The sequence below is a fragment of the Microchirus variegatus genome, assembly GCF_963457635.1.
Source record: "Microchirus variegatus genome assembly, chromosome: 2".
Classification (NCBI taxonomy): domain Eukaryota; kingdom Metazoa; phylum Chordata; class Actinopteri; order Pleuronectiformes; family Soleidae; genus Microchirus; species Microchirus variegatus.
The window spans coordinates 9,247,055-9,266,173 of NC_139803.1; the positions used below are offsets into that span (position 1 = coordinate 9,247,055).

Genomic DNA, 19,119 nt, shown 5'->3' on the forward strand with positions numbered 1-19,119 from the left:
TGGAGTGAGCAGACACGGCTTCTGTCAAGCAAATGGTCGGGATGGAGGAGGCAAAGGACAGGAGGGCCTTTCATCAGAGTCGTCAGCAGGGATCATCAACCCTCTGTGTGGTCCCTCCTCAGCACAGGCTAACATTTTCGACATGTGGCACAGTTGGTTGCTGTGTTTTTTTTTCGCTGACAGGGTGACTACACCAGACGGTGTAGCATTGTTTTCTCACAGCAAGAAGGTCACTGGTTTGATCATGGTTCAACTGATGGCCTTTTTAATGAGTTTGTATGCTCTCCAGCTTCCTCCCATAGGTTTATAGGACTAAATTGACCATAGGTGTGAATGTGCGGGTACGGCAAATTTTTCGCGGCAAAACAACATCACTGTCGCATTTTTCTGATGGATTCAAAGTGCATCTAAGGCCAAGCTGAACTCTTTAGGTGGTTGAAAAGTTGTAAACCGTGTCAGTGCAAACTCATGCAAATAACTGTTTGCTTGTGCCTTGTCATTTGGGGGAAAAAGCCAAACCAGTTCCACTCCCATATAACAGAGGTGGAGTTTTTTTTTAAGGCGACAACTCAACTTTGTTTTCATTTTTCAGCAATGGCTTCCCACTCAATGATTGGTTGGTCGCCGTTTCTCTAAGGCTGCTGGCATGAAGTGTATGAACAGATATTGTGATTTGTCTGAGGACACTTGCCTGAATGCCAAATTGTCTTTTTTCAGAACGTTGCAGAAATTCTAAATTTGGAGACATTTTCACTCTCAAACTCTTTGGCATTTCAGCCAGGAGGCTTTCAATTGAGCTGTTGATTTCCTTTGCTTTCACACAGTTTTATCTGCAGTGCGATCAATCCTTATCAAATCTTAGCAGCAGAGGTGCTTTCCCCTGTGATAACATTCTGACTGCTAGGCCAACCAGGAAAAGAGATAATGTTACTACCTGTATGGCGATGTTTCATGATTGTTTTTGATGTGTCTTTATTTAAATCTTAAGTGATTTAAATCACCATGCACGTGATCTTTTCTCTTGTCGTTCTCTGTATCCTCCTCTGTGGCCTTGTGTTTCACCGGGATAGAGAGGGACAGACAGTCTAGACGCTGACAAAGGGTCAAGGGGGAGAATCGATTGAAGCATGCGAGAGCAATTTCACGTCTCCACCCACAGCTTCAAATGCAGAGCCTCAGCACAGTCCAGCTGACCCTCGCCACCCTTTAGAATTTTTTTGTGCAGCCGCTAATATCTGTGTGTGTTAATGTATGCACAAATGTGTGTAAATGTAAAATACCTTAGGGGCCAGTGGAAAATCAAAATAAAGCATCTTCACGGTTTCTCTTGTCTCTCTCTGACCTTCGCTGTTTCCTCCTTCAATCCTCTTGAGACTCCCTCTCTCCTTCTCTGTTCCCTCTCGCGCTCTCATTTCCTCCCTCGCTCCCTTGGGCTCGCCTCCAGGATTGTCAGCATTTCCTCTGTTGTCCTATCGCATCAGGGCCCGTCATCACGACTGTGGCGATGTCTGTACGACATCAGCGCTTTGTCGGTGATGTTGGGATAAAGTCTTTGTTATGTCGTGTAATGGTTTGATCTGTTGTTCCACTTTTTTTTCTCTCCAACTTTTTGTCTTGTCATATCACACTAAACTTAACACGTCTGTTGTAGCTGACCGATTTCAATATGAAGAGATGCGTTCGGTGCTTGCAGCAACATGCAGGGGAGAGCGTTTGCCGTTAATCAAAGCAGCTAATTACTCATGGGAAATTAACTTTAGTGTTGGCAGAGAATGGCCACTGCATTCTGTAATTAACAGTAACGGGCTGTGTGCTAATATGTTTGTTTTTGTGTGTGAGAGACTAGATGGTGGGCAGCAGAGGTGTGTAGCTAAATACCTGTGGTTGCTTTTTTGGCCCACACAAGCATACGATATTCTGAAATCTCGCCCCACCATCGGGCAGCAATGGTCTACTGTAAGGGTTAAGGGCTGCACTTTTGACCACAGATGAACCGAAAGTTTGTTTTATTTACTGACGTTGAAGCAAATACGGCTCAGAGTGCAGACGATGTGTGTTTATGTTTGTGTGCAGTGTGCATTGCAGACCGCTGTATTGACTGTGCAAACAGAAATTCTTGCAAAACATCGAATATTTGGTATGCACTGAATAGAAACTACTTTTGCTTTAAAAGTGACGGCCCTACTGCACAAGTCAAACTTAAGTCAAATCAATTTTTTAATCGAACTGTGACCCATTTTGAGTTATTGTTACAGGCGGGCTTGAACCTCTCCATTGGTTATCATTGCATTGTATAATAGGGATCCAAGATATTGGACTTATTTATATTGCTGATATCTGATATGCTGATCAGGAGTACTTGGGCTGATAACTGATACTGATATATATGTGTATATATATATACATATATATATATATGTATATATATATGCTTTTCCTTCTGCGCCCAACTGCAGAGGTCATTTAAAAACTTGAAAATGAACATAATATTTTGCATAATCATGTCACAGCAGATGTAAAACAGAAGTTGGAGATGGTACATAGTTAAGCATAGAAGTCAAAGTGGTAGCAGCTTATTCAGCCTACTGTTTTCAAGTTCAGCTAATATTGTATGCATGGTACGGATAATAACTTGCACCAGTTTCAGTTTAACGTCACTCAGTAATTCCTCATAAAGGCTCCCTTTCCACGTGAGTCACTAGTTCTACTTTGGCACGTTATTTGATTTGGCTCGGTGCCGCTGACAGAACAGCCATTTTGAAAGGTGAAAAAAATAAATAAAGGACCGTGACGGGAGTTGAGGGAGTGGCAGAGACATGTAAGAAAAAACCCGCATCACCCTCTCGTAACAGCTCTGATCACACAGACGGAGCGAGAGGATGAATGTGTGATCAAACGCACTTACCTGGTATCTGTCAGGAGACAGAAATGCAGCCCTGGGCCTGTGTGTGTGTGTGTGTGTGTGTGTGTGTGCATATTCAGGGAAGATACTCAGTGGGGAGATGACATGAAAGGGAGAGCGCTACATGTTTTGGGAGAGAGGAGAAGCAGCTGATGGATTAAAGGGTTATCAGCATTTAAACAGGGAGAGAGATGTGGGGGAGGGGGAGCTGTCAGGTATAGTGCCCACTGGCATGGTGCTGTAACAGCTGATCGTTTCCGTGACAGGAAAGATAAAAAAAAAAAGGGTGAGGACGTCAGCTTATCAAAGGATAGGACTTTTTTGAGTGGCAGTACAAATGGACCAAGGCTTGGAAAGTGATGTATATTTATATTTAACGGGTTTACTCTAGTATTTCAAACACCTTTTTCATTCTTATTCCATTTTTTTTTTTTACTTTGTGCAGTTATTAATCCACCAACGGATGCTCGACGACACCGTGAAGAACGGAAACCTTCATTTGAAAACGCTATTAAGACTTAACGTAATGTATGGCCATTAGAAGCCTGTGCCACAGGAAGCAAAAGACGAGCGGCACCAGAAGCTGCAGAGAGGTCTGTGGTTCAAGCTCTCCCTACAGTAGACGCTCGCTTTAATGATTCATGACTGTAATTGAGTTCACTAGGGAGAAGGTCAGGTGCTTTATATTCACTGACCGGGCGGCTTCTGTGGAGACGAGGAGCCATAGGCGAAGGGAAGTCCTTCTGGGCTTTGATTCCAGGCTGATTTAGATTGAAGATGAAAGTATTTGAGTCATTTCATAGAAGATAAAATGCAGTGCATGAGCCACATGAAACAAGAACACACACATATATATATATATACCTGGTAATTATGTCAAATGATTTAAAAATACAAAGACCGAAAGATTCCTTGTCGAAATCCTCAGGAAAAGTTGACTTGGAGATCATGAAAAGTAGAATATAAAATTTAATTCTCAGCATAATATGTTTTTTGACAGATCCCCAAGAGTTGAACGGCTGCTGTGTGTCAGATCTTGAGCGGTGCATAAACAAACCTCTGACCTATGGTCAGTTTAGTGAGCCAGTGGCACACATACAATAACATGTTAGTTTTAGGTCGTCAAATATTATTTCTGACGCGTCATCTGTCCTCAGTCACCCTACACCTGCAATATACAATATTTAGCATCTTCTACAGAGCCTATTTAGTCTCTACTTGAAGAAATATGTACATAATCTGCAAAAGACAACTCATACAACTGACTTAAGGTAAGCATAAACCTATTGTCGTATTGCTTTGGTGCATTAAAAACCAAAAAAGATTATTTTGTGAGCCGATGACACACAGATGTACCTACATGAAAACAAGACAAAACAGCACAGATGACTAACTAGCTCCCTGGTTACCACACAGGTTGGCATGGCAACCACCAGAGCATGACTGTAGGCATAAATCATCAGACGTGGAATATCATCTTGATCTTTTTCTGATTGCATGCCTGGAACTTTTATTTGCTTCCACAACAGCAATTTGTTTTTTGAGGATTGGGGAAAAAAAGAAGGTTGATTTAAGCAAACAATGTGTGGTCAACCTTTCATTCATTCATTCACCTTTTTCAGCAATTCTTCTCACGTTCTATAAGCCGCAGGTGAAGCAGGTCAGAAGAAACCGTGACACATTAGCTGGCTATAGATAAGTGGCCCCGTAAAGATTGTGGAGTTAATAATAAACAAACTTTAGCAAGGTCGAGGCCGTCGTAGATATTTACGGATGCATCCCATAATAGACTACAGCGAGCAGTGAGACGGGTGCTTGTGTCACGTGTTGGTGTCGGTCACAGACGCATAAGAACTTTGTTTTGACACCCGAGGACGAGGTCTTGACCACGTTCTCCCTCAGGATTCATACGTGTACAAAATCATGGAGATCTTATCCACAGGTTTCTAAAATTCGCTTGTGCCATTTTATTTTGTTCAGCGGAATTGGCCGTTGATGTGTACTTTTGAACACATTTCCAAAGAATCGGGCGTGTTGCAAAGAGTCATGAATTTCCTCATTGCCTTTGGCAAGTTCTGTCCGAGTTGTTTTTTAACCTCGGTTGCTCTTTTTTTAAAAAAAAGATTCTTTCCCCTTCTCAGGATAAAATTAGCCAATCTTTAGGCTCAGCTGCACATTTGTCTGCGGTTAGCGATGTGTTAAGTAAATATTAACAGAGCAGAGGGGGGAAATGCAAGGATTATTATAGTAATGCAGTTCTCATTAACAGTGTAGAACCAAGAGATGGACTTACTTTATTCTGTTTGTCGAGCTTAAAATTGACTTGAATTTGTATGTCCTCGGGAGCTAATTTTCTCAGTTTTGAGTTATTAAAAAACGGGGATGAGTGTCTCTCAGGCAGCTCGTTATTCTTTCGACTCAGAGTTTGTCAGGAAAAACCACAAGATGTCTCATTACTGTCACCTATTTGGTAGCTGTTGATATTCATTTAGACGCTGACAGCCAGAGAATGTGGCTTCGGGAGAAGAGAAGTGCACACACGCAATTAACAATAAGATCAGCGGCTGATAATTCAAAGTAAAGTGGGCGCTTGCGTTCTTGAGTTTGCCGTCAAATTTGATCCAGATTTAATGGGCATGTCGGCGCAGGCTGGCAGCTGGATCCAGCTGGCTTCTTTTAAGGAGACCACAGTCGCACTAATCACCCACCTCCTCTCTTAAATTCATTTATACAGGCAGGAATCCATCCTGACAGCGGTGGCTAACCTTACCGTGCAGACTACATATAAAGTTGCTCTAATAGATTCCCACAGGACGGCTTCCCACTCTGTAATTTGTTGACTGCTGCACAAGGGTCTAAAGAGCAGCAATACTCTTTAATGCCTCCATAAACACAAGTACACATAAACGCACACACGTACACTGTATACACACACACTATTGCCTTGAGAGCGGTATTCAGGGAGGAATAATTATAGATGGTGTAGAATTTCCTTCTCCACATCATGTGCAAGCATTGTTTAGCCAACTGGGTTTGCTTACTTCACATGTTTACACCATGGCACCACTTTGCAGCGGGGGGTTACGTTATTGTTGTTGTGTGTCTGAAGTCGAGGATTGACGAGCAGGGAACGGTGCCGCCGAGTGTATGCACGAGTAAACCCCCCCCCCCCCCCCCCCGTGCTGGTATTGTGTTATGTGCAGAAGCAGCCAGTTGTTGAAGCTGCTGCGTCAGGATTTGATACAGTATTTAAAAAAAAATATTGTGACATCCTCACATTTGAAGAAAAGGAATAATACACACTCTGCAGTTCTCCACAGGCTTCATACAGCAGGTTTTTCACATGGGTTGTGGACATGGACATGCATGCATGAGAAACTTAACTGTTTCGTCGTGCATATGGATGTTGATTACGCATGAAGTGCTGCACACCTGAAGCTGTTGGTCTTTTTGTGATTGAATATTATTGCCCTGAGCTGTGAGACAACTTTACCAGACCTTTTGTGGAAGGGATTCCAGGGAGAAGAGGAGGAAGAAGGAAATAAGAGCAAGACAGAGACTGATTCAGCTAATAAAGTAATAATAAAGTGTGGGGGGGAAAAGAAGGGAAACTAACTGCAGAACCTCATATCTGCATATGCAAATGTATCTTTTTAACGTCTAGTTCCCAACACAGTTTTTCAACCTAATAATCCTGATGCCTCCCTGATGCTTTGGACACGCACGCACGCGCGCACGCACACACACACACACACACACACACACACACACACACACACACACATTGTTAATACAGTATTTTAACATGCTGAAGTGCGCTGCTTCCATTAGGTGTTCATAAGACCTGTGAATTCCACACTCCACACACATATGATTCCGCAGTGTCTGTGCTCTTGAATTGATTAATTGACCTTTCATATTTTGTGATTGTGTCTGTGTAAGAATCTGGATTGAAACGTTCATGTCATCTTTCCTGTTTGGGGATTTGTGAATAAGAAGCAACGACGGCGTTCTGTCGGAGATTAACGATGACGCAGGTGATGACACTGTGAAAAAAAAGAAAGATGAATGTACCATGAGGAGCTGCCTCTTGTTATCCTGGCCTTGCACATTCCTTCACTGTACAGTATATTGTGCAGAGAGTGACACAGAGACAGAGAGAGAGAGAGAGAGACGAAGTGAAATGCGCAGAGTGAGATTTCTGCATGTGGAGAAAGACAATGTGATGTGACACAGAGGAAAGTGGGCAAGATGGAGGGAGAGAGGGAGAATGAAGGCAAGTGGTTGTGGAGGGGGGTAAAGCTATCTTGTAGGTGTTATCAGGTTAAGCCACCCACCACTGGCTGTCGCCATGGTGACACCGCAATGACGACCAGGTGTTCAGGCAAGGAGGAGAGAGAGACCTTGTTCGTGTAAAGGTGCTCCCTCTGTATACCTCTTCTTCTTCACCATTTATCCTCATCTGTGTCATTCTTCAGAGTAGCTAATAGTTTGTTGTGAAGGTTTATGTCTATTAAAAACAACAACTGTTAGCTCAAGGTGGCTGGAGCAGTGCTGTGTGAATATTTGCTGTCTGCCTTCATGTGTTTTTAAAGCCTAGTGTTTTCTTTTTGCACATATGTACCACATAACAGGGGCTCGACACTGTTAAATCCAGCTGATCTCTCAGACGGGTTGAATACAGGGTCAAATATGTGTATTTTTTGATTATTGCTGCATGTTTATGTATATATATATATATACAATATACGTATACACGTGTGTGTGTGTGTGTCTCTATGGCTCTCCGATGCTTAAAACTATAAGCTGATTTGATAAGGTGCTTACAGGGATCTTAGTTTCAATCCATTGCCGTTAGCTCAGTTACATCACTGCAGTCGACTCTCTCTGTGTGTGTGTTTGTATATGTATGTGTGTGTTTGATGGGGATGGGAGGGTCTATTGGAAGCTCACAGACGCTCAGCACATGGAAACACACTGGTAACAAATGACACACACGTGCTTTTGCACTGCGCTGACTCCGGGCCATAACACACACACACGCACGCACACACGCACACACACACACACACACAGCTTTCCTTGTCTCTTAAAGGCACACTTCTTTAAACACACATCACGCCAGCGCCATCTTATTGATAATCAATTAAATGCAAAGGCGAAGGGACTGCACTCAACTCCTCTAAAATCCCCTCTTTGCTGTGTCTTTTTTTGTTGTTGGCACATTTAAAAATTTCATTTTAAACGATAATATCAACATTAGAGACAGGATTATAGTTGTGATCATTTGGAAAGAGTACGTTTGTGTTAATTCAAGATACATTGATTGATACATTAATCTCATCCTTTTGATGAATTATGATATTTTTCATGTGAGAGAGATAGATTAGATTGTGCCAGTGCACAATGTGGTCACAAGGAATATTGTACACTTAACCATAAAAACTGCTTTCAGGGAAATACAATTTGTTTTGGTTCAAGTGAATTTGCGAAAGGATCTGCGTGGATTTCGCCTGCGACTCTCGCCTTGTCTGATTCTCTGTAGTTCAGTATCTGATCTTTTTTCTGGCCGTGAGTGCTCCAGAGCTGCTGTTGAGTCGTTTGACTCAAGGGGGAACAGAGGATAAAGATAACCGGAGGCACTCTAAAAAAACCAACAGAATAGAGAACCATGTACAAAGAAACAGAAAGAGGATGAGAGAAAAGTGAAGAGGGAAGTGAAAGAGAGCAGGGATGACAGCAGATCCATTGGAAAGACTCTCCTCCACATCCTCATATCCTTCCTGTTTCCTATTAAATTACTGGAGTCTCTGTACTTCCTGATTTGACTGTGTTCGATGTGACATCATGGAGAGGTTTGTGCTGTTTGGTGTTTGTCATTGATAGCTCTAATACGTCTCTGTTGTTGTGTGCTTCTCTGTTGCAGATTAACTTGCGGCTCATTTTAGTCAGCGGGAAGACAAAAGAATTCCTCTTCTCTCCCAGTGACTCGGCTGCAGACATCGCCAAACACGTCTATGACAACTGGCCTATGGGTAAGCGTCTTCACTCAGGTGCTTTGTTGATTGTTCCCAGTGATTTTAATGGATAAAAACATTCAAAAAACCCTCTCATTATTATTTTGTGCGAACCTGATTCCTCCCTCTCTGAAGCGCCACTGAGCCTGAGCTGTAAATTAGCCTCTCTGGCTTATTGCTTTGGAGCTGCTTCACTGTGCTCCCTTGAGCTGTTTTTCAGACGTGAACTCCAGACAATGTCCGGAAATCTTTGCTATTCTTGCATAAAGAACACAGCCGGACATTGTCTGTTCAGACATTTTCATAAGAGCAGTAACGTTTGCAGAATATTTGGGTGAGGGGTGGTGTCTCACTTCATTTTTTGGATGTTTTTTCCTTCTGTGAACGTGTTAGCAGCTATAGTTATATATGGTAACACTTTAGATTAGGGAACACATACTCACCATTAACTAAGTGCTTACTAACATGTATAAGTAGCATACTAGCCCTTTATTAATAATCGTCAAGCACATATTAACACCTTATTCTACCTCTATTATGACATGAATGAAGATTTTTTCTGCATAAGGTGTTAATACGTGCTTAATATTTACTAATAAAGGGCTATTATTAGTAAATAATATAAGCACATTAGTAAGCACCTAGTTAATGGTGAATGTGTTCCCTAATCTGAAGTGTTACCAAGCTTATATATGTAGTTATTTTACACAAGCATTAGTTGCAAAAACAATGTAAAAATACTAAATTTTTGGCACAAATCCTACATTCAAATGCCTACCTGAGAAAAACTACTAAATGTACTACTAAATCATTTATCACTACATTGTACATATGAAAGTTTTAATTCTGGGCCAAATTTTGCACACAGGTTGTTTAATCTAAGCTAAATTAAGCGTAATGTAGACTTAATTAATTAGTGCAGTACCAGATTTCCACTTTGTAACAGTGTAGAATCAACAACATGAAATACAAACACCATAGTAAAGGGAAAGTGTCTTAAAACTGAAATAATATGCAAATTGTATGGGATTAAAGTGATAGTTTAATAGGTTTTTGGTTTCCTTCTGCTGTGAACCAGCCTCAGACACGGTTGACAGGATTGTTCTTGCTAAAAAACAGCAAAAACACTGATCCACAGTCAGTTTGAGATGTCATTTGATGGCGTAATAACACCGACTAATAATCACAAGGCGTGTTTGTGATTTTGTGACATGCAACGACTTATTCAAAGTTAAATGTTGGTTGTTGATCAGACTGAAAAGCTGCACAGCTGCAGCGTGTTTGCTTTCTGACATAAAGTAATTGCTGGCAGATGATGTGACTTTGTGTGTATGCGTGTGTGTGTGTGTGTGTGTGTGTGTGTGTGTGTGAAGCCACTGCTAATTACTTACACATAGGTCTATATAATTGTGGGTCTGCACAAATCTTTTGTAAAGTGTAATTAGATCACACTTCCCTTCAGCCCCGATTATCATCGCATACAGGAATGTGGGATCACAGCGCAGGCACCTCCTCTTTGTAATCCACCCTCTCCCTGTAGTGCTGCTACACCAGCGTACCTAACCTCACACCACCTTCACATCTGTCTGAAGTGCCTTTTTCCCACGATGCCGCGAAGAGAAGCCCACCCTTTGCACGAAAGCCTATAAATGTCACTGATGGACTCACGTTCTCCTTTTTTCTTCTATCGCGTCAGTGTTTGTCTCAGACTCAGGCTCTCACTCCACCAACACCCTCTGTTTAGCCGGAGACAAACATCTGGAGGCCAGACTCCTCTGCTGCTGCTGCTGTGCAGCTCCCCACCTCCTCCTCCTCCTCCTCCCTCTGTTTTCTCTCTCTCTTTCATTTAACGTCTTCACTTTTGTCTCTTCCCAGGCCACACCTTTCGCAGTCTTTCTCACATTCTGCTGTGCATCCCACACAGCCCACCTATTACACATTCTGCATGTAATGGTATAAAATAAAGGCCGTGGATCGCTCAAAATATCTCCCATGTGGTTGTCGGTTGTAATTTTTTCCACAATGCTAGTGAGAGATTTCTTTCTTCACCATAAGTCGAGTGTAGTAGCTTTTTCTGAAGGGGAAAAAAAACAAGGAAGTGACTTGAAACCCCTGTGTTTTCCATCTCTTTTTCAGACTGGGAGGAAGAACAGGTCAGCAGTCCTAACATCCTGAGGCTGATCTACCAGGGACGCTTTCTACACGGCAACGTAACACTAGGAGGTGAGAAAACACAGAAAGTGTGCCCTCCTCCTCTTCCTCTTCCTACTCCTCCCTGTGTGCTCACAGACATACTCACTAAATCATGGCAGTGTGTTGCTGGAAAGTACTTTGCTGTTCTCATCTTTTTTTTTTCCTGAGCTGCAGAACAGAGGCACCTCAGTGCTTCTGGACAAGCCCGCTTTGACAAGAGAGAGGGAGGAGAGAGGAAATACAGAGAGAAAAAAAGGGGGGGAAGGAGACGACTGGTCAGGAAAGGGGCAAGACTGGCATTAGAGGAGACCTCAGGCAGCACAAAGACCAGACAGAGAGGGAGGGGCTGAGAGAGTGAATGCTGTAAATGAACAGAGAGAGAGAGGATGTCTCCTTCTGAGGTGGCCCTCTTCACTTCACCATGGCTTTTAGGCTTTTTTCGTCCACTTAACCCAATTTTGATTTGACTGGTGTTTTGTGCATTTAAGGGGGTTACGCTGTCACCTTTACTCTCATCACATGACTGCCATCTAGAGCTGAGCAATCATTTTATCATATATATATATATATATATATATTGATATGTGATTATAGTGGAAGGTAATCCTCATGTAACATCGTTATTGCTTTGTTGAATGACAGACACTGGCTTATTTGGCAAATATTTGAAGATAAATAAATGAAAATTGCTCAGTCCAAAGTCAAAATGTTTGCAAATGTTGATTTTTAAAATTATGATTAAATGAAATTCAGTTCATAGAAATGTATTCCATTCTTCAGGGGTTTGCTGAGGGATTTCATTCACACTTAATAGCTGTTAAGGTTTGAAAACAGACCCGTTTAAGTCCTTCCAGTTAGAGCTTCAGTGTTGTTAAAGGGTCAGGTGGTGACTGATGTACTGTAGCTGACTGAATATCCTCTAACTGTCTGTGTCTCTCTCACATCTCCCTGTTAGCCCTCAAACTGCCCTTGGGGAGGACCACAGTGATGCATTTAGTTGCCAGAGAGACTCTGCCTGAGCCAAATTCCCAAGGTAACCAGCTCTGTCTCCCTCCTTTCCTTCCCTTCCCTTATCACGGAGGACGTCTTAAATGGATTTGGTTTGGATCTGCGTGACTTTACAGTAGGATCAGCTTGTGTTGATGACGATGTTTGTGTGTGTGTGTGTGTTTTTTCAGGTCAGAGGAACAGAGAGAAGACCGGGGAGAGTAACTGCTGTGTCATTCTGTAAATAACACCCCCCCCACCTCCCCCTCCTTTTGCTGCCGGCCCTCTTACCCTCGTCGTCCGGTTCTTGCCCTCAACTCTCTGGACCCAGCGAGCTCGTGCCCTTTCCTGGAGTCTGTCCACGAAACAGATTTGCATACAGATAAACACACACACACACGTACACGTAGAGTTCATAGGAAGTCAGTAGGCTCAGTCAAACTGAACCAGGACACATTGAATAACGATAAGAGCCGATTCCCCCCTTTTGTTGTACTTAATCCGTTGTCGTCGCTGAAAATTAGAGGAGGGAAACTGGATTTGCATGTTGTTGTTTTTATCTTTTTTCTTCTTTTGTCTAATGCACACCTTTTAAAGCCTTCTGCTGCACACACACACACACACACACACACACACACACACACACACACACACACACACACACACACACACACACACACACAGAGACACACTGTCTGTTACTCACTGGCTCTTTGTTGTAGCTGGTCGGAAGAGTAATGCAGTGCCAGAGTTTGTGTGTGTGACCTTGTTTTTTTTTCATACAGACCGCTGAGAATTTTAACCACTAACACACACACACCATTTAAACATCCATTTATACGTGCTTGTGTGATATCCTTCAGCGCAGCAGATTAGACGTGCTTAGACGTGTCTGATCCAGGACGCACACACACACACCTACACACCTGCGTCCTTTTTACTGCCCTCCTCTGCACGTGTCCGTATAGGTCACAGGAGAGAAATGATTCCTCGTCGGCTGCTGAGCGCCGCAGAAAACCGTACACACACACACACATCGCGCATCGCTCAGTCGTCAAGTTTTAGCCAAACGAAGCCTACGCGAAACAAGCAAACGGACGAACAAACAGACGATCGGTGTCGGCTGTCTTTGTTTTTCTCGCTTCGTTTGCTTGTCGATGACATTTTTGACTGCATTTTCTACAGTCCGTGCATATTTTAACTGACCGACCAGTGTTGTGATTAATAAAGCGTCTCATGTCAGTCCCCCCCCCCCCCGAAAGGCTCATCGTGCTCCTGTTTTTCTAACAGTGTTGTGAAGGATCTCGTTGACGGCTGCGGTCCTCGCAGGGGGGTTGCAAAAAAGAAAATGAAATCCCTGCTCCCTTATTTGTCTTAATCTGTGTCTCACTCTTCCTCCTTAATCCTCTCTCACTGCATTAACGAGTCAACTTTTGCACAAACTGAAGCATGTGCTCCTATCATCAGATTACTAAGGAAAAAAAAAAGAAGTGTATAAATGGTTTTATTTTATATTTTTCCAATGGAAGTAATGTTCCAAAACTAAGGTATCGTGTAGAATATATTTAATATGAATCTTATATAGAACATGATGATTCTAGATCTTGTTGATATACAGTATATTGGTGTTTTAGTCTATGATTGTGTATACGGTTAGCCTCAAGCCAGTTCACAGTCACTCGCTGACAACGTCTTGTGCTTAACAGCAGCGAAACCTCCCTGATAATCAACAATCGACTGTATTTTTATTTCTCTTCTGTGCTCTTTTATTCGTTTTTTTATTATTGCTATTTGTTTATAATTTAATGTAATCCTTTTTTTCCCCCTTTATCTTTTTTTTTTTGCTTTAAAAGAATCGCTTTGTAACAGCACTAGGTCTTAAAAAGAAAGAAACAAGAGATATTGTTTATATTGATCAGGGTTCAAATCTGTACAGAGATAAATGTTTTCAAACCAATTGTAAATAGCACTAATGCTCCCTCTCCCTCCTCCACCAAACTTCAAAATGGAATACATCTGTAATCTAAATAAAGGATATTGAAGTGCAACGTTGTTTTGTCGTGACTGAACCCGCTTACCACGCAGCTTGAAAGTTTTCCGTCAACAAAAACCAAAATGGCCGACTTCCTGTTGAGTCGAGGCTATGGTTACGGTCGACTTTTTTGTTCATCTTGGTCTATGACACCTTCCCACCAAGTTTCGGGAAATTCGGTGCAACTCAATTTTGCCTCTGTTTTTACTTCAGAGGGGGGCGCTATAGAGCTCTTGATCAACGCACGGTTCCGGGAATGATGATAATATCACATTTTTGCCGGACCTGACCTTAATGCCAAGTTTCAAGGTTGTTTAGGCACATTAGCCCCCTCAAAAATGACCGCAAAGCCACGGATAGAATAATGTTGTTGTTGATGTCCCAAGTTGTCCTGCAGAGGGCGTTGTGAGCACAGAGTTTCTTTACTGCTTAGAGTTTCACTTCCTGTACCATTTACATTCCATTTTTGGGGTGCTATGATAACAAAATACATACATTAATATCTTAGGGGTGCTTAAGTGCTACGCTTAAATGCTCTGAAATTCAGATTAAGTGTGTTTTTTTTTTACAGATACAACTGGAAAAAGTACCTGTGCAGCAGAGTATCATGCATGTGATGCAAAAAAAGCACCATCTGTGTGATTTTCTTTGCCGTGGAGTCACTTTGTCCAGTGTGCACAACAGTCAATGGGCCAAAGTGCAGCAGGAAAAACACAGGGTGGAACACAGGGTACAGTTCAGCGCTGTTGTGTTGCTCATAAAGGCTGTAGATGAGTTGTGCTTTACAGGCTCTGACTGTACTGGTGGAGTTTCCTCCTCCTCCTCCTCCTCCTCCTCCTCCCTGCAGCCATGCTGCGTCCACCGCACGGTGACCGTAATGTGGGCCAGATATTCAACATGAATACAACTATTCTTCTGCCATTTTGCATGCACGTAAAACATGAGCGAGTGCGTGGGCCGGCGGAGAACTCTGTGGTCACAGTGTAGTGCCACTCAGGAACGACACATTATTTTTTATTTGTCTCAGGACTCAATGAAAACAATGCACAATACACATGTTTGTATAGTGTGAGTCAAATCCCTGTACTTGTACTTAAGCATCCTTTCAAGAACATCTTACAGAACTTTAACTTGAGCACATTTTAAGACCAATACTTTAACTTTGCTATCCTAAAACCAGGTTAAAATGATGATTTAATGACACTTGCTCCATAAACATGAGTGAAACATCCACTATTTTATGTACTTAATGCTTTATTCTCTGAATAAATCAGTGTTTTCAGTGTTAAATGGACAGAAGTGTGATATTGGGCGTGTGTGGGGAACCACTTTCATAAAGCTAATCATTATTAATATATAACTACAGGTTTCAAATCCCTCAAACATAACCACATATAAATACTGGACATGTGGCTTTACAGGAGGATGCTGCCATCTTGTGACCATTTAAAAAAACACATCTGGCTAACTTGTTAATGGATCTAATTTTCTTTTTTTACAGTCCACTCAAGCAACATAATATGTGTATTTTATAAGCTTGTGTTTAGTTGTGTACAGTAGATCTGCTATGATAAGGTCATTTGCACCTGGAAATGACTTTATTTCTCATTAAATTAAAGTGGTAAAGTTTTCAGAAATGTGGTTATATGGGATGCAGTGTCATAATGAGTTAGTTTTAATAGTTTTTTTTTTTTAATTGTTTTAGTGTTAGCTTTTTTTAATATGGAGTATTTGCCAGGTTGAAGACCTCAAGGTCTTAATAAAAACCCATAAAAACCCTTTGTGCTCACACAGGTGCACCCTGGGTAAATTCAAGCATTAGAATACACACTCCTTATATCATAAAAAATAAATACACTTCATAACGTCTTTTTCAATTCTAGTTTTCATTATTTCGTGAATTATTTTTTAACTTTAACTAAATAACCTTGGCAGTGGGTGCTGACAACGTGTATACCAGCAGGGCGCAGCATGAAAGAAGACAGCTGACTGGAAACTAGCTTATTTGGTCACTTTATGACTCACACCGCAGCACCAAAGTCCGTCCTCCACTGCCTCCAACAGTAAGTCCAAATGTGTTATTGTTTTGTGATTTAATTGATGTTGAAAATACTTTTTTTCAACCAAATAAGGCAGCAGTGAACCAGCACCTCCTGTATATTTATATATGAATGTCCACACAAGCTAAACAACATTAGCATTATTTAAGACTGACATAAACCGTTAGATATGCTGGTTTAGCTGCAGACAGTATAATTATTATTATGTGAACACATCCAGAACATGCTGGAATCATAAATGCAGTTTTTAATTTTAATTTTTTTTGATGAAAAAACACATTTCTTCTGGTTAAAGTGTGACGTATTTAGTGAGACCTTGAACAATAAGCACCAGCTGAAGCTTAATTAATGTGATTGGTGACACATGTTTGGTGACAGCTGTGATTCAGCACTTTGAACTGTAGAGGGCAGCATTTAGCCTCTTGGTGTTGAGCCTGATTTTTATTTCATAGGAGAGGAGACACATCACATTTTACTCAAGTATTACATGTAATATTTGCAGAAATAATATAAACCGGAGGCCTCATCACAACTAATAAACTGGTACAATCTCTTAATATTACTTATATTACTTAATATGTTTATTTTACGTCAGATTATGTGTCAATAATATACCAGATTTTATGGAGAAGGGGGTACCTGCAGTGGCGGAGGCAGTAGTTTCAGGTACCAGTAAGTTTTTTCTTAACAGCGCCACCAGTTGGACACCACGGAACATTGCGCTTCGATTTTCATGGCTCTGGATTGAGGACAAGACAGTTTGAATGTAAGTGTGAAATGAATTTGAATTTTGACGTGAAAACAATGATTACGATTGATTGTTTGAATTACACGAGGAAGTTTACGTCAGCTGTTCTAAAGGAAACTTAAACCATTTTGTTGTTTGCCAAATATACCAAACACTCGTAAGGTAGTAATTTATGCTCCGTTAATGTAATGAATGAAGTGTTTATATTGACCAAACCAGAGATGGTTATTTGTTGAAACCGTGATATAAAACACCTTAAATTTTGTTCATTATTTTGAGATTATTAAAACTGTTTAACAAGCTTCCTAATTGACATAAATGTATATGAACGTATAATGAAGGAAACCTGTTTATCAACCATTTGTGTTATATTTGAGCCATTTGTGCATGTAAAATTCATGCCATATACTGTATAGCCTTTTTTTATTTGTTGATTTGTTTTAATTTCGTTTTCTTTTGTCTCCAGCAAAGAAAACGATCGAAGGCCTGGGCTCAGCGCTGGACGTATCAGCTCCAATGTTCAGGGAACACTGTTTGATTCAGTTCTATCCATGTAAGACTGGGGTCTCTAACTCAAATGACCTGGGGGCCACTGTCAGTCGGGGGCCGGTGAAGTAAAAAAAAAAGGCCAACTTTTTGATAAAAAGACATGGAAATAATAATATTTATGATGGTATTTCACATAATTTCACATTAAAAGCGATTGTTTTGATATAGAACGAAAAAAAAGTTGACAATATAAACGTATTTATGATGCAAATTTAATGTAGTAATACAAAACATAGAGAAATAACTCATTTAGAGCTGCAACTAAGGATTATTTTCGTAATCGATTAATCTATAGATTATTTTCGCGATAAATGGTTTTGTCCATAAAATGTTACAAAAACCTTGATCGTGTTTGTTGAACCTGATGTTCTCGAATGTACGTGTTATGTGGAGCAAAGAAACAAAGAAAATATTCACATTTAAGAAGCTAAGACAATCAGAAATCTTGTTTTAATCATGAAAAAAGCTTCAAACCGATGAATCGATGATCACAATAGTTGATGATTAATTTAGTAATCGATTTATCATTTCAGCTCTAAACTCATTATAAGTTGATATCCTGTGGGGGGCCACATGCAATTGATTTGGGGGCCGCATGTTTGAGACCACTGATGTAAGGGATCGAGGGCCTCTCTGCATGGGTTTGAGTTTGTGATTCTTTCCTCCAAACAGACTCAGTTTCTTTCACAATCTTGAAAAAGTCCTGACGCTAAAGATAATGGCCGCGTTTCCCAGATTCGATCTTTTTTAAGGACTTAAGAAGGCTCTTAAGAAAGCATGGCTAAGAAGGAGCACTAAGATATGGGTGTTTCCCAGACGCGTTCTTAACTGCCTTCTTAGGAGAACCGTAAGATCAAGCCAAAGAAGCTTCTTAAGAAGCTCTTTACGAGAGCGATATCCATGATGAGTACTGAGTTAGTGGATTAGCTTCACATTATGTGCTGATAACCATATATATATAAAATAAAAAGAAAAGAAAAGAAAAGAAAAGAAAAGAAAAAATAATAAAAAAGAAAACAAGTAGCCTAGTTGCGCGTCTACGCGCGTCTCTCCCGCTCAAACAAAGTGTTTGCACGTGGATATAGCATTGAGTTCATTTTGATAACGTGTGTGTGCCATCAGGTGTATCCAAGTAGTAATCAAGCCCATTAGCGCATATATACCCCCGTGAATATTGGCACACACATGTGAGAATGGAAGAAAAAGGCAGCAAAAAAACCAAGCGGGCACCGTCATTTATTCAAGATTCAAGATTCAAGATTCAAGATGCTTTATTTATCCCGAGGGAAATTATTGTGCAACAATTGGGAGGTAAAAGTGTAGATGTACAAGAGTTAAAAGATACATAAAATAAAATAAAATAAAATAAAATAAAATAAAATAAAATAAAATAAAATAAAATAAAAATAAAACAAAAATAAAAGTAAAATAAACAAATAAGACAAATGCAACAAAGTGCCAAACAGAAGGAAAAACAGTAACTTACAACAGTAACTTAAATGCAACAATGCCACAAAAAGAATCAAAAAAGAATTACAGTCAACGTAGGTATATATAATATACAGCAGTACGCACGGAAATAAAATAAGTACAACTAAATATGGTGAGCAAATGTTGAAAGTGATAATAAG

The 19,119-nt window shown here is 40.8% G+C and overlaps 1 protein-coding gene across 1 annotated transcript in view; it reads left to right on the forward strand.

Moving 5' to 3' along the window:
* ubl3a (ubiquitin-like 3a) overlaps window positions 1-14,103 on the forward strand; it is a 24,387-nt gene extending 10,284 nt beyond the window's left edge. The window contains exons 2-5 of the mRNA XM_083910693.1: window positions 8,829-8,937; window positions 11,056-11,142; window positions 12,068-12,145; window positions 12,291-14,103. Of these exons, the coding sequence (XP_083766819.1) occupies window positions 8,829-8,937; window positions 11,056-11,142; window positions 12,068-12,145; window positions 12,291-12,343 (327 nt within the window). The 3' untranslated portion in view covers window positions 12,344-14,103. The remainder of the gene's footprint in view (window positions 1-8,828; window positions 8,938-11,055; window positions 11,143-12,067; window positions 12,146-12,290) is intronic.
* Window positions 14,104-19,119: the final 5,016 nt, after the last annotated feature.